This window comes from Mustela putorius, unplaced genomic scaffold (genome assembly GCF_011764305.1).
Source record: "Mustela putorius furo isolate JIRA1106 unplaced genomic scaffold, ASM1176430v1.1 tig00000551_pilon_pilon_pilon, whole genome shotgun sequence".
Lineage (NCBI taxonomy): Eukaryota > Metazoa > Chordata > Mammalia > Carnivora > Mustelidae > Mustela > Mustela putorius.
Window position 1 is genome coordinate 4,400,061 of NW_025421412.1, and position 16,314 is coordinate 4,416,374.

The 16,314-nt window shown below is 40.4% G+C and overlaps 1 protein-coding gene across 2 annotated transcripts in view; it reads left to right on the forward strand.

Moving 5' to 3' along the window:
- The first annotated feature begins 6,206 nt into the window (after positions 1–6,206).
- Positions 6,207–16,314, forward strand: part of NALF1 (NALCN channel auxiliary factor 1) — a 610,310-nt gene continuing 600,202 nt past the window's right edge. Inside the window, exon 1 of one of the 2 annotated variants that reach the window (XM_045081330.1) lies at positions 6,207–8,460. In XM_045081330.1, the coding sequence (XP_044937265.1) occupies positions 7,567–8,460 (894 nt within the window). In that variant the 5' untranslated portion in view covers positions 6,207–7,566. The remainder of the gene's footprint in view (positions 8,461–16,314) is intronic. The other variant, XM_045081331.1, reaches the window with a different exon arrangement.

Consider the following 16,314-nt stretch of genomic DNA (forward strand, 5'->3'; position numbering starts at 1 on the left):
TCTCCATATCGACCTTGCACTGTGAATCTTGAAAGAAATATTTTATCTTTGTCTCTTTTTTATTTGCAAAACCGTGTGTGTGTTTACACACGTACTCAGCAAGGAATTGGGGGGAAACCCAATTTCTACGATGATGATGATGTTACAGATTTTTAGTGTTATGTGTGATGTGCTGTATTTGCATTCTATGTGCTAATTCTGAATCGCAAATATTACTTAACACGACATGCTTTCACAAATGAATCTTGATATTGGTTTAAAGTATGTATTCTAACTTGACCAACACTGGCCATTCTATCCAGCGGGGTCTTCACCTTGGATGGAAGGGTTCAGTAGTTGTGCCAGTTTACCAAAAGGGACCCTTTTAAAAATGCAGTTTCCCTGGACCTCATCTTAGTCCTACTGAAGCAGGTCTCTGGAGAGGGGCCCAGGTTTACTAAGCCCTCACTTGATGCTGTGCCCACCGGCATTTGGTGGTAACGACACGCTTGAAGTATACAGACAGAGAGCAAGTTCTAGTTTTGTCCAGTCAACCTAATCGAGTCAAAGTTATCTGAGGTTCTCAAGAGACTCTGGCCCGTTTACCATTGTTGGTAATTAACCAAAGTCCTCAGGCACCTGATGGGGCCAGAACCTGCCTTTTTCTTTAAGGAGAGGTTATATTAGTAAACTATAGTAGGCCTAAAAGCTGAAGGTTTAATCTTATTTTCTTTATAAATAAATGGGCTACTCTTTATTAGTTTTTTGAGTTTAATTTGCTTTTAAAAATAGAGATATGCTGGTCAAGAATTTTCCCATTATCTATGAATTTCAAAAGCACAACATTCCTTTCTAGACTAATAGATACTTAAAGATCTTATTTGCACTGATATATGGCACATAAATAGTGTGTAATAAAATCAGAGGATGTGCCTATTTTTGCACATCTAGAAGACATTCGTAATGAAAGAAAGAAAACATCTCAGGTTGATAATATGTTTGATTTTTGGAGTGGAAATATTCAAGTAGTGGTTCTCACTAGAAAAGAAGATGTTAGATTTCACTTTCCATGGTGAAATTATTTGGCAGATGTTAACTCTAAGGAATTGGGACAAATGTTTGAAGGCAACATTAATATATTGTTATTTATATATATTATTTTATATATTTTATAATACAGGAACAGAGTTCGAAAACTGTCTCCCTTACAATGTATAAAAACATTAGCCATTTAAATAAGAATAAAAGTATAGCTTTCCATGAAAATAAATCTAATCAAATATTGTAACAACTTTGAGCTCTTTGAAAGACAGAAATGTAGATGATACCATGAGCAGAGCAAAAGTTGCTATGGTATATGTGTAGATCGTTTCTGCAATGTTATCTTGTAAAAAGCACGTCCAGTTGCCAGATCCCTCAATATAATGCATTTGCAACTGTGTGCTGTTCAACAACCTTCTAAAATGTGCCTGTGCTATTAAACTACTCTGTACCATTAGTCACACTCCTAGGTGAAACCCACGTAGGAGTTTCTAGACTCCACAGCCTGCTTTTTCTGATAAATGAAACCTACATTCCAGCCAAGCTATTTGCTCTTCCTTTTTACTATGCTACATTTGAGCTGATAAGCTAACAAGAATCAACATTTACTAATCTGGTTAACACCTTCTCTGAACATATTTCTCATTTTGATTTTAGTGAATAGTGATGTTAATGAAAACGAACTTTCAAACCATTATATACATTTCCTTAATGAATCCCTACCACATTCAGAAAAGCCAGTTTCCTTTGCTTATTATGCATTGTCATTTGTGATGGAGCTCCATGCCTTCTCTCTAATCTCTTCCTGCACTTCCCTACATGCTCCCACACTCTAGCACAGCCCACTCACCCATAAATTCTCCCCTCAGGCTCCTTCAAGCACCAGAGTTCTTGAACATTGGAGGTCTTCTTCAAGAATACTTCCTAATGCCATTCAGTGCCCAGGATACCTTCCGATCCTGATTCCTCTCAAAATCAGATGCGAGTTCACCCCTCCTCTCCAGTCTCTCAAACTGGTAATCCTTAAGCGTTCCCCATTGTATTGTGGTTGCTGGGCTGGTCATTTCCTCTACTCTCTGACTAAGCTTCATGAGGTCAGACACGGTCTTTCATCTCGGTCTCCCTATAGAGAGCCAACGTACAGCAAGCAGAGGTGGGTTTGGTTGTGAAGGTTTGACTTTCAGAGGTCATGCACCCTTGAAGCTGTCTTACTTTAAAACATCTTAATTCATGGGAACTATTACAGGAAGGCAAGGTCCAGATTACTTAAAAAAAAAAAGAATTGCCTATAGTCTATTATAGAAAGAAAGTATTACTGTCCCAGTTATAAAAGAAAATTAGATAAAAGAGCAGGCTCCATAGTCTCTGTTGTTTGAGTCTAGTATATCAGACTTCTACTAAGCATCATTGAAATACTTTGTGAGGCATAATTTGACTAGCTGTGAATAACAACAAGATACAAACAACAGTGCCTGGTTTCTCTGCTTCCCCTTGTTTGGGAGTAATGACCTTTAATTTTATATATTGCTCATTTTTTTGATTTCCTCATTCCTAGTCCTCTTTCTGATTTAATCACATACTTAGAGAAAAGAGAGAGAGGGTAATATTCTGACACCATTAGAATTCATGTGTCTCTGATTAAAATTAACAATGCAATACTGAAAGGAAATTTGCATTATTATCTAATAAATGTGGATATGTATGCTACGGTATTTTTTACTCTGATCCTCAAAAATCTGGTTTAGTAAATATCCTAAAATGGGATTTATGATATAAAATAAATTTCAAATACTACAAAATGGAAATAGTGACTGTATATGGGTGATGAGATTACTTATGATTTCTAAAATTGCTTGTTATAATTGTCTATAATGTGCATATAGTAGCTGCATAATAATATATATGAACACACATATATTAAGTTTAATTTTTTAAATACTGTGGCAGAGAGTCCATATATAAAGAACAGTTGCCTGATTAATAAATAATATGGTTAATAAATAATATTTTTATCTGAATTATGAAAAAAATTCTGACATTAATCAGACTTAACTGATATTTGTCAATTACCTCCTTAACTTTGTATTGGGCAGAGAGGTTGAGAGATTGTCTAGCTAGTTGAAAATAATTCTGTAATGAGGTGTATGATGAGGTGATGATTCCAGGTGAGGAATTTTGAGACTGTAAATTCCTTGAATATAAAGAAAACATTATAGCTATATCTCTGACACCAGAGCTTCTCCCATACAGACATGAGTTAAGTGACTATGACTTTGGTACATTCCTAGAGCAGCGATTCTCAACAGGGGCGATTTTGCTCCCAGGCATTTGGCAATGCTTGCAGACATTTTTAGGTGCCAGAACTGGGGAGAGGTGGGCGTGCTGTGCTGGTGGTGTTTCGTGAGTAGAGGCTATGGAACCTCCTGCACCTTATACAAAATACAGGACAGCCCACCCCTCCCCCAAGAATGCTCTGACCCTGCATATCCGTAGAAGTGATGCTGAGACACACTGTGTAGCGTAATTGTAAATAATTTGATCTCAGTAGCTCTGTTGGTCCTTAGCTTTAAAATACCTCCCTTAGGGGTTTTTATGAGTCTGTCTCTTGATAGCAGGAACGCTCACCAGATCCCAGCTCCAAGCTTGTATGTGAAATTTGAAGCTGAAAATAAACAAGGACTGGTTGGGTTGAGGAAGGGAGAGAGTAAAAAAATTATAGTATACTGGATTTGAGAGAAGAAAGACAATATGTATTTTTAAGAACAAATAAGATAGTTCATTTCAGCACAAATTTTGCCCCCCCCCTTTTTTTCCTGGAAGAGGAATGTAAGGTCTTTCTTTTCATATTCAACCAATGTGCTTTGAATTACTGTGGACAAGAGTATGTGTGACCTAAGTTGAAAATGGCAAGATTAGAGGCATTTGGGGTGCATAGGGTGCTGGGTTGGCTGTGGTGGGGTGCTGCATAGCTGGAGGTCAGGAATTTCAGCTTTGGATCCCTTAAGACAGCTACTTTGACCACCTTTTTTTCCTTTCCGGGTACCAGAAGGACTGATGGGTTTTCCATTTTCATGTGAAAAAGCCAGTTGCCCTCATAGCATATTTCTGTTTTGAAACTCAGTCTGGTCTGCCTCTGAGCTTTCTTTGTGAGGTTTTTAGCTAAGGGACTCTGTGCGGTTCCCTAGCCAAGCATTTTTTGAGCTTTCTATCTTGCACAGGAGAGATCAAGAGAAATATAAAACTGTCAAATTAGGAAGAAACAAAGTGAAGAAAAATGAAAGGGTAGATATGAGAAAGCAGTGAAATTAAATCCCATCACCCAGGCTTTAAACTACTAAATGTAGAGATAGAGATAAAGATAGGTAGATAACAGAGATAATCAAGAAGAATTCCTTTTAACATTATTCAAAGTTTTCAAAAAATCCTGGCTTTGACTTTATAAAAAGAAAGGCCTTGAATTATTGCATTTCATCTATATTTTGTCACAAAGTCCAACCGGTTCAAAACAAAAAAGAGAGGCGATCATCTCAGGATTTAGAATATGAAATGTTTACTTTCATGTTCTGCAAAATCTTTTATGGAATAACAGAAATGAAGACTTCTGATATTATCTTCCACATTTATTTATACAATAGATAATGCCAGACCCCAAACTCATGTCCAAAAGCAGACTTTATGTTGTATTTAAATCTGATTTGGTTTAAGAAGGTTGGAATTTTACGTTTAAGAAAAGAGCAATCATGCTAAGAGGGTAGAATAATGCTCTCTAAAATTTTAAGGGATTGTTCCATGGATCTCTTTATCTACATCACTGGTTGAGATAATAGTATCTTATTCGATGCCGAGAAATTTAAGCTATCAAAAGTGAGAAGAATTAAAAGACTATCTCCAAAGCTTAAGCTGGGTTCAGATACAAAGCTCAGAAAAAAAGTTTTATTTCATGCTTAATCTTCAATAAAAACCTCATTTTTTGCTTCTTTAAAGATGCTTTGAGGTAAGAATAAACTTGCCATAAAACATGTATCAATTGGTTTCAGATATCGTATGTAATTAAAAAAGATTAGCATGTGGAAATCCAAGGTGTCAGAATGATACACCCACAGGAATGGTCTTTTAAAAACATTACAGGACACATAAAGATCAGCCAGCTCTCAAACTGCACCAAGCTTTGATGGTCAGTGCATATAGTTTTTAGGAACTTAGGATTTACGTGAGTAAAATCTGGTAAACATGTATTATGCTGCAGAAAGGGCTGACTGATTGAAACCTGCCCAGTATGTTTTCCTTCTTGCCATTTTAAAAGATACCCGGTTCTCCCGTGTCCCAGCACTCACAGCGTCTCTGAAAGGAAAGGGGATACTGGCTGATGATCCATCCTCTTGGTTCCCCACTGTATTTAATTAGAACGGTGGCACCCTAGTATTGCCCATGTGAATGTGCACCGGAGTATTTGGGTCATTAGAAAGCAGAGGTGGGAGGCTGACACAGTGAGTGGCCGGGTGGAGCCAACCGCTACCCTACGAGACAGCTAGAGAGAGCTGGAGACAGGGCTGCGCTCCGGGTGCGCGCACCGGGGAGCTGGCCTCGGCGCAGCCTCCAGCTACTGCCGCTCGGGTGGAGGGAGCGGCGGACTGGGCAGGGTCCTCAGGGAAAATGGGACCTTTGCTCACAGCGTCGACCGGCACGAGTCGGAATGGAGGGGACCCCATGTTTTCCCGGCGCGTCTGTTGCTTTCCATTCTCGGAACTCCGAGAGCCAACGCTAAGGGGCACCAGAGGCTCGGACTGCAGCGGCTGCCTCCTGGGCAGCGCGGTAGCCCGCTAGCCCGCTGCTGCGGGAAGTCCTAGCGGTAGCAGAGCCCAGCTCAGTGGGGGCTGGGGCGTAGGCCCACGGAGGGGTGGGGGTCATGGGAGTTTGGGATGCTCCAGATGGGAGGAAGAAGCGTTCGAGATCAAGACGTAGAGCCCAGAGCAGAGGGCTAGACGGTGACCCCCCCCCCCCCATAGCCTAGGTCTTCTTAGGTACCCCCCGCCCCACTCTGTGAGGTTGCGTCTCATCTTTTACTTTGTAATGTGAAATACGTCGCTGTAACATATACAGGTACAACTATAGATGCGCACAGACACACATGCCATCCTTTCCAAACACTAAAATCACTTGACAATAATTTAACACACGGGTCGCTGTCGATCCCTAGTTGTCTAGGGATCCCTAGGCACATGCTGAGACCAGATGTCACCTCTTCCCTTCTCTAGCCGATTCGTGTTTACTCTCCCGTCCCCATGCTTTCACCTGAAGTCGACCATTCCTTAGTTAAGCAGGCAATGCCCAGACCCTCGCCCCAGCAGAAACCTCTAACCGCCCGTCTGCAGCTCGGACTTTTTCCGGAGGCAGAGAGGGAGCCGGAGATGCTGTAGAAATTAGCCAGCATCTTCAGCCCTGCGGTCCGCATTCTGACTTTTATCAGTGGTAACAGGAAAGAAAAACCGAAAGGTGGGGAGGGCGCCCGGAGCCCAGAAGCCCAGGCGGGGCCCGCGGGCACAGCTGGCCCCCACCCCGCCGGCCCCCGTGCGTCCTCGCTCTCCTGCTGCGCCCGGGCCCAGCCCGGTGCCAATGCGCCAGGATGGAGAGATCTCGGCGCGGGAGGAGATGACGCAAAAGCCAGTGCTCCCCCCCAAAAAAGTGTTTCTCCAGGACGAAGATGGCGGCAACTTAGCCGGGGACTGAAGATGACTGTGGCTCTCGGGAGGCCCAGCCCAGGCGATTCGGCCCCGAGGTCCGGGGGAGGCGGCGTCAGCAGTCGGAGCCCGGCGGCGGCGGCGGCGCCCGCGGGCAGACCTGCAGCGGCGGCGGCGGCGGCGGCGGCAGCAGTTAGAGCGCGGGGTGGGGGGTGGGGGGGAGGGAGAGCCCTGCCGGCGGCGGCTGCCCAGGCTCCGGACTCGGGGAGAGCGAGCGAGAAGTAGGAGCAGGCGGAGGAGGAGAGAAAGGAGAAGGAAAGGAAGGAGGAGGAAGAGGAGGAGGAGGAGGAGGAGGAGAGGAGCTGGGGAGGCGCTCTGGTCGCCGTCAGTGGGCAGCGGAGACGCGGCATGCCCCTGGCAGGGGAGAGCGGGCTGTCCGCAGCTGGGCCATGGGGACCCGCGCTGTGACAATGCCTGGGTGAGAGGAGCAGCGCCAGCCACCCCGCCACCTCCACCACCATCACCTCCTGCACTCAGCTCACCACCGGCCACCAGCCCCAGCCTCCTCCGACTGCCTCTCTCTCTCTCTCTCCCTCTCTCTCTCTCCATTATTGTTTTCCACTCTACAGAGGATGGGGTCGGCTTATGATTAGGTCGGGAGCAAGTCAGATCTTCCTCCAAAGCCTGGTAATATTTATGTAGTCAAAAGAGAGAGAACAGAGGGAGAGAGGGAGAGAGGGAGAGAGAGACAGAGAGAACCGGGAGGAGGGGATAAGGAAATTAAACCCTTTAAGTCAATGCATATTGTGGTGACACCGGCACAGGAGCCCTCACGGTGGAGTCGGCCAGGGCTGTGCGTTCCCAAAATATGACCAGGGGTGCTTGGATGTGTCGGCAGTATGACGACGGCTTAAAAATCTGGTTGGCAGCACCCCGGGAGAACGAGAAACCGTTCATCGATTCAGAGAGGGCTCAGAAATGGCGACTGTCTCTGGCATCTCTCTTGTTTTTCACAGTCCTGCTCTCTGATCACTTGTGGTTCTGCGCCGAGGCCAAGCTGACCCGGACCCGGGACAAGGAGCAGCAGCAGCAGCAGCAGCGGCAGCAGCAGCAGCGGCGGCAGCAGCAGCAGCGGCAGCGGCAGCAGGAGCCCTCCTGGCCCGCGCTCCTGGCGAGCATGGGGGAGCCCTCGCCCGCCGCCCAGGCACACAGACTCCTCTCCGCCTCCTCGTCCCCCACCCTGCCCCCCTCCCCGGGAGACGGCGGCGGCGGCAAGGGCAACCGAGGCAAAAACAACCGGAGCAAGGCTCTTTTTCTAGGAAACTCTGCCAAACCCGTGTGGCGCCTGGAGACGTGTTACCCCCAAGGCGCCTCCTCGGGCCAGTGCTTCACGGTGGAGAGTGCGGACGCCGTGTGCGCCAGGAACTGGAGTCGGGGGGTGGCGGCCTCGGGGGAGGAGCAGCAGGTGAGGGGGACGCATCCAACTCCGCTCTGGAACTTGTCGGATTTTTACCTTTCGTTTTGTAATTCCTACACACTTTGGGAGTTGTTCTCGGGGTTGTCCAGTCCCAACACTTTGAACTGTAGTCTGGATGTGGTGCTCGAGGAGGGCGGCGAGATGACCACTTGCAGGCAGTGCGTCGAGGCTTACCAAGACTACGACCACCACGCTCAGGAGAAATACGAAGAGTTTGAGAGTGTGCTCCATAAATACTTACAGTCGGAGGAGTACTCGGTGAAATCGTGTCCTGAGGACTGTAAGGTAGGAACAGGGGATCCCCACCCTCCCCCACTTCTTGAGCTTTTCTGTCTTGTGTGTGTTTGGCTGAGATGTCTTCTGGAGTTTTAAAATAGTCTTTTTATTTATTTCCTTTTTAAATGCTGGTTTTGTTACTTCAGTTGTTGCTTTTGTGGTGATGAGGGCCTGACTTGCTGCTTGAGTTGGGAACAGTTCCAGGATTGCTTGTGGACTGGTGCCTTCTTCTGGGAATCCCTGGAAGCACAGTGAAGACCCTGGTGCTCTGAGACCACGAAACTGATGCTTTAACTATCTCTTATGGCTATGCAGTTGGTACGAACTCTGACCCTCCCCCCTTTTTAATGGGATTTGACTGCAGCTTGCTAGGAAGACAGACGTGAGACTGCATCCTGATGACCCCAGGTAAAACCAGTCAGTGACAGGCATGTACAGTTTGGCTTATGGACCTGCATACATTATCTCTCTCACAGTGACATCTTTAAGTTGGTTGATCAGAGGGACAGTGGACGGTGTTTGTAGTTGTTATGTAGGAAGAACGAAAAAGCATTTTGCCTGTTTTACAGAGGTACTTCCGGTTGTTTGTGAAGTATGGAGGCCTACCTAAGCATATTTATTCATCAAAAGTTTCCCATTTTCTCTTAGACATTTGTATCATGATTGATTTGAGACTTACTATGAGTAGCAAGTTTTAATTGAGTATCTGATGATAGATGATCAGTGTTAGCTTATATACCAGACACCTTATGTAATTAGCTTTAATTTTCAGGATGTTCTTCAGAATGGCCAAATGGCAAGTACTCAATGCTGTGAATGAAAAATACTTAACTCCTCAATATATATGTTGTATTCAGCCTCTTCCTGTTGAATATAATAATGTATAGAATCTTTGCTGATTGACAAAGGAGAAGAGAATGCAAGTTTCTCCAAAAATAGTCCATGTAATTGGGGGTTATGGTAGTAGGCATGTCCCTGTCCGTGGTGCTGAAATGAGATTTGCGTGAGAGCTCTGTTGAAGCTACTGCAGTGACCTTTTAGTAGGAAAGATATGATGACAGAATCTCAATAAGCCTTTCATTCCAAGGGTAACTCTTAAACAACACAACAAAATAGTATTGCTTTTCAAAATCATATACACCACATTCTCTTCCTTTCTTCTCACTACTCCCCCAGCCCCATGCAGGAACCAAACAACTGTCTTCTGCCTCACTTACTTTGTACTGGAGAAGTGTAATCAAGGGCAGTATGGATCAAAGGCTTTTGTGATACTTTGACAAGAGAACTGGGCTAAGAGATACCTGTTCAAAATGAGCATGGTTCAAGGGCTGTATTTTACTTTGGGTTGATTGATTGTGCTTTTGACAACTAAGCTAGAGTCAAAGTAAACTTGCTTTGTCAACATTCTTTAAAAGAACAGAAACAATCTTCTTTGCTAATAGTCATGTTGAGTTTACAACATTCATTTAAAATGCTACTTCACTAAATAAAGGGATCTTAACTTTCTACCTATTTTTCTTAACCATACCACAATAACTCATGCTTGGGAATCAAAGTTATTCTTAATGGCTGAAGTTGGTGAACGACTGGCATATTTATTGCACAGTTGTTTATTTTGACAAGATATGTTGCTTCAGAATTGTAAAGGTCAGAACACTAATTCCACTACTAATAAAAAGGGTTCAAGGGCTTTAGCATAGTTAGGTTTAAAAGTGGTACCTTGTAGTAATATCAATTTGCTTGCTTCCTTGAATGCAAAGTTATATAGAAATTTCTAGTAATTCCAACTTGCATAGGTTCAGTATTTAAAAGGTGGTTTACATTGTCAATAGAATGCAGAATATTTTCAAATAAACATGTCAAAATATCTTTGTTCAAATCCCCAGATTTTAAATATATATGTGTATTTTCTTCTTGCCTGAAATAAATCTCCACTTGATATTTAAATTATTGAAGTATAGCATAGATTAAACTAATTTGTCATGTTGCAAACTACTTCTGAATTGTGTTTCTGTATAAAAGAGTCATCATTACTGTATACCCAAAACATATCATAAAAAATATTAATTCCTTTTTAGAAAGATTTCTTCCTCACATGGAAAAGTAAATTCAGATATTTGAGTTTTTCATTGCCATGGCACAGAATTTATTACCCATGATGTCTTGTAGCTATTTCTTGGTTGTGTGATTTCAGTTGATTTGTATATTTGACGTATTTATTCCACAATAACTGTTTTCAAAAATTACACTTTCAAATTTAAGGTGTCCATGTTTTTGGGCTAGTAACTCACAAATTGAGAGCTTTAGTTTCTTAGTTTAACATATAATTTCTTTATGATTATGCAAAAGTCACAAACACATCCACACCAAACTAAGTTACATGGCTTAACATGCTACTTGTACACATTTGAAGGATGTGTCTCAGTTCTTTCTAAACAAACTGATTTCAAACATACTTATAATTATGAAAAGAGGACTATAATCAGGGGCCTTGTTCAAAATATACATTCCATGCAAAATTTTCCAAATTTTAAGGTAGCCACAAAGTCTTAGGCTACATTAAAAGTAAATGCATTATATTTCTGGGATTGGTAATATATGCATGAAAAAGATCCAATTTTGATAGCTCATAAATTTATTTGTAGAATTATAGACAGAATATTTTTAATCATATTAGCTATACAAACTATTAGAATTCATACTTTAGGAGAAATAGATTAACTTTATTATATCCATATATAATCAAAAGATTAATGCTGTAGTTTCTAAGTTTTAAAAGTTAGAGCATGTATTATTAACTTCCAGTTTTTATATTCTTCATTCCATTAAGAAAAATGCCACATAGCGTATATGTATAAAATTAAAATAGATCAAATTTAATTTTTATTTAACCTTTTAAAAAGGCTTTTTTGCCTATTATGCTGAAAAACAAAGCAAAACAAAACCTTAAAATTGAGCGAAAACAGTCATAATGTCTTGAGTCCAAAGCAATTGGAGATCAAATATAGCTTAGATTTACTTTAGCAAACCTTTGTATTGTAACATATAATAGAATTTATTTGTATCCAAGAATATTTCCTAATATTCTGAGAAATAACTGATTTAGTTTTTTGAAGAAAATATGCATATTTATCTAGGAAGTAATTTATGAAAAAATAAAGAACAAAAACCATTGCATGTATCATTTATATTACAGCATTCAAGCTGCTATAGTACATAAATCAGGTAGCAAAAATTATGACAGTAATTCTCTGTAGTTTGCATTGTTATTCAAAATAGTGTTTTTGATGTAGACTTAATAACAACCTGACAGATCTGTAAAAAACTTCAAGTTGGTTAGTATTATTAAAAATGCACTATTTAAGATACAAAATTATATATGGATATTATTAACATGCTGGATTTTTTACAAAAATATTTTCTGTTAAATATGCCAATCTTTAGCTCCTAAGCATTCTTGAAAATGTGTATTATAAAAGATTGTGATACTTAGGAAATATAAATATATGTGTGAACAGGTGAACTTTTGTTACTGCTAACTTTATTTACTTAGTATACCTTAAGACAGATAGATGGTCAGTGAAAGCAGGTTTGCGATTAGATTCTAATAGAAATCATTACATCATCTGTATTTTAGTTCTGTCAGCACAAACTCTAATCTTTACACTCCCACGAACATATGCATTCTTATTTTTTAATTTTGATAATCTCCTATTAATGTAGATTCTCTTGCTTATTTTTATTTAACAATCACTGACCAAGAGCTAACCCTGCCAGTGTTAGGCATATAGGACAGCTGTGACACCTGAAGCTTTCTGCATTGTTTGCAGGAACGACTCACAAACAGTAACCAGTCTGATAACACAGAATTTAGATTACATAATGTGCAGACCAACAAAAAGGCATTTCTTAGGTTCTTATTTATTTTGGTGTCATGCACTATAGACTCTTACAAAATAGTTTTTTTTAAAGAAAATCAAATATCTAATAATTCTTTCCACTAAAATACCATTTTGCTGTTGATAAAGTGCTATTGTATGTGCATGACACCGTCCAGAACTGTGGAACACATCTGCCAATACCGCTCTTTTATATTTCTCCACTTTGTTACTGCGGAATCAGACAGTCTAACCATGCAGGTGATCACTTTAACCATTAGTAAGGCCATTTGTAAGGTCAAGGCCACGATCATAATCATTTTTATGACCCAGATCTTTTCTTTATTATATTTTTGCTCCATATATAACTACTAACTTATGATCTATGTTATATTTTATAGGAAACACCCCAAATCTTAATTTTAGATGTCTGTTGTTTTATAGACTAAATAATATTTTTACTTTGAACTTGTAACTGGGTCAAATTAGTAGCTATATAGGGCATAACCACACAATTTCAATAATTGCTGTTATACGTTGGTTTAATCACTTTAATTAGATGAAGAGGGTGTCTGTGTATGCAAGATGAATTGAAATATGAAGGAAAGGAGATCAAACAATGCTTTTAGCCTCATGCTCCCCCACATATAAGTCATCAGACGTTAAGATATCTTTTCTTGCTAGATTGAATATGCAAGAACAAATCTACAGATAGCTATTTCAAACGAGAGAATATTTTACTTTGAATTATCTGACCTGTTGCTTTAACTTCAAGTCCTGCCTTCCTGCCTAATCTTCATCTCATTTATCAACACCACGTTAACTCAGCACCAAACAATTTTGTCATTTATTTTATATTGACTTATACTGCAAAGACGTTTCTTCAATATCAGTAAATATTTAGTCTAGATCAGTGGTCCTTGGAGTCACACTGGAATATCCTGGGGGATCTTTGAAGAAGCCCCTAGCCCTGAAATGGATTCTGGTTTCATTGGTCTGGCTTGTGTTGTGGGCTTGGGATGCCCAGTTTCTCTGGTGACTCCTGTGTGTGGCAAAGGTTGAGAACCTCTGTTCTGGTTGTCAGTGACAGCTCAAGTACAAAGACCTTCCAGTTCTTGTGCCTCTGTAATATATAATAGGCTCATTTGCTCAACTGATGAGAATAGAATTCAGATATTTTTGAAAAGTGGTAGAGGAAACAGGACATAGCCAGAGGGCAGGAGAGCAAATATATAGTAACTAGGCTGAGGAAATAGGTGAAAAGTGAACAAATGGGTTGTAAAGGTTAAGGGATATGACCAGAGAGAACAGGAAAAGGAGGTGGATGCAGGAAAGACCAGAGTTTCGATGACTAAGGATGGGTCCGCTGGCTGTGCGTGTTCTTTCTGCTGGGCAGAACTGAGTCATTATGCCAGTGTTCAGTAAAGGGTTGATGACATGAGGGCAGAAACTGAATGATTGTCTCTCTGAGACTGACCAGTTACTTGATTAGAGGAGCTCCAGTCTCGTGATTTTTGTCTCTAGTTTTAGCCCATGTAAATGTCCAAAATTTAGACTTTTTTTTAAGAGTACATATTTGGTTTTAAGAGAAAACCTTTTCGCTTTTCATAATATTTTGCACGATTCTGGTCAATTCTTCATCTGTTCACTTTATCGATCCTAGGAAATCACTAATTCTTTTTCATTTTTTTCATTGTAATGATGAGCCATTTTAAAAAACTTATTTCTTTATTACTATAATATCTGCTTGACATACCTACAGTTTTTTGAAGGTGCAAATCCTATGTAGTCACAAATTATAACAAAGCTTAATTTAGGAATTAGTTTCTAGATCTTATTGTTCTGTTTGGAAGTACTTATAATATCAATGATATTTTATTTTTTAGCATCTTGGATGATAAATTGCTGTGAAATCTAAGTTTTATCTAAGAAAAAATTAAGTATTATTATAATCCAAATTATGTTTATATAAAAATACTTATATTTATATATAATTATATAATAAATATATATAAATATTTTATATAAAGAAATAGAATTTCTTTAATGAAACGTGAATTTACTTGGATTCTTTAAAACTGGAAACATTTGCTTTTTTTGTAACAAATGATTACGGATTTATAGTGTGTATTGTATTGGAATAGATGGCAATACTTAATTCTTGGCTGTTTCAAGTGTTAAAAGGTAATAGTTGACCCCCCTCCCCCCACCGCCACCTCTTGGTAGTCCCTTCAACCATTTATAAAGAAAATGTTGTATAAGCTACCACAGATAGTTAAAAAAAAAAAAAAAGTCTTGCAAAAATGAAAGTTTGATATCTGTTCAAGAACTGTTATTGATTTAAGCAGTGACAGGAGCGTATCCGCACATAGCATGTGACGGGTGAATGCAGCAAGTAGTTCTGTGGAAATGTATAGGGATTCTGTGGGTCGGCTGCTTCACCCCACACAGGAGGGAGAGTGAGTTCTAGTCAAAACTGTGTCTTCCTGCCTGGGCTTTCTTACCTTCCTCTCCGTGTGCCTTCTTATTATCACTTGGCCGAGTATTTTGGCATCTGGAAGTGGCATTTCCAGGGCCGGTGTCCCACGGGAAACCCAAGGTTCAGGAGTATTTCTTTGCATCTCTACTGCCATCAAAAATGATCAGCCTCTTTCTTACTGAACTAACACTGACTTAGTTTATTTGAAAAGAAAATTGAACTGAGATGTAAATGGGTGATCGTGACAACGTATTAGCTCTCACAGAAAAGGATTTGAATCACTCTTGGATTTAAGCGCTAGAACAGGCTTCAGCACGAGCTGTTTGATAAGCTTTGGAGCTTATTAGAAGTCAGAAACTTGTCTAATTCATTTAATCTTTACATCACCTCTTTATGAGGTAATTTTAATGACAGTTTTTATTGAGAAGTAAAGCAAGGACAGAATGTTAACTATTCCAAGGTAAAACTGCTGGGCAGTGGTAAAGATCAAGTTCACTTTGTCACTTTAATATATTTTCTCTTTTTCTTCTATTATGAGCATTACCAACATACCAAAGAATGAAAAGCTTAGTATGATAAGCCCACACATACTTTCACATAGATTTAACAACTGTTAAAAAGTCTTGCTGTAGGAGATACCTCTGGGGAGGTGCTTGTGCACAATCGTGAAGGCCCAATGCTAAGGCTTTTGAATTTTATTTTCTGGATGAAAAAATATCAGAGGAATTTTAATCAAGGGGAATTCATTTGGACAGAGATTAGATGACTTAACAAAAGCAAATCATATGGAGAGAAGGCCAAAGATGAATCCTAAGGAAGAACAACTTCTAAGGGTTTGGACAAATAAAGGACTAAGGAAGGAGAGAGAGAAGAAGCACAAGGAATGAGAGTGAAAATATGAGGGAGAATGAGAATGGGGGCAGGGCCTGAATGCACAAGAGAGAGGAGGAAGATGGAGAATCAGAGGCGGAGGGAAGGGAAAGGAAATCCTGAAAATGTCATGACCTGACAGGAAGGATTTTAAGAAAGATGCAGAATTAGTCAGGAGTGTCTTATCTTGCAGAAAGGACATGTGGGGTGAAGCCTAGGAATAGGTCACTGGATTTGGCAATTAGCTTTTGTCAACCTTACAAGAGTAGTTTCAATAGCTTGGTAGGGAGAGATGTCAGACTGTGATGGATTAAGGAATGAGTTGGAGCTGAGATAAAGGCTAGTCTGAATGACTCTTTCTTAGGAGAGAAAATAGAAGGAGGCTGGAGTAGGTGGGAAGATAGAAATTTAAAGAAATAAGTGTTTTATGATGAACTAAACTTCAGCATATTTGTAACTTTTGATGTGGGATCTGGATAAGAAAACGAGATAGAAAGTACCATATTCAGAAAAAAATTAGTAAAGGCACCAGATCCCGAAGAAGAGGTGATGGGTTCTCATCTATTCCTACCCTTGAGGAAGAAGAGAGGTTGTATCTGTGCATTTTGCTATACATCTGAGATCCTTTGTTTTGTT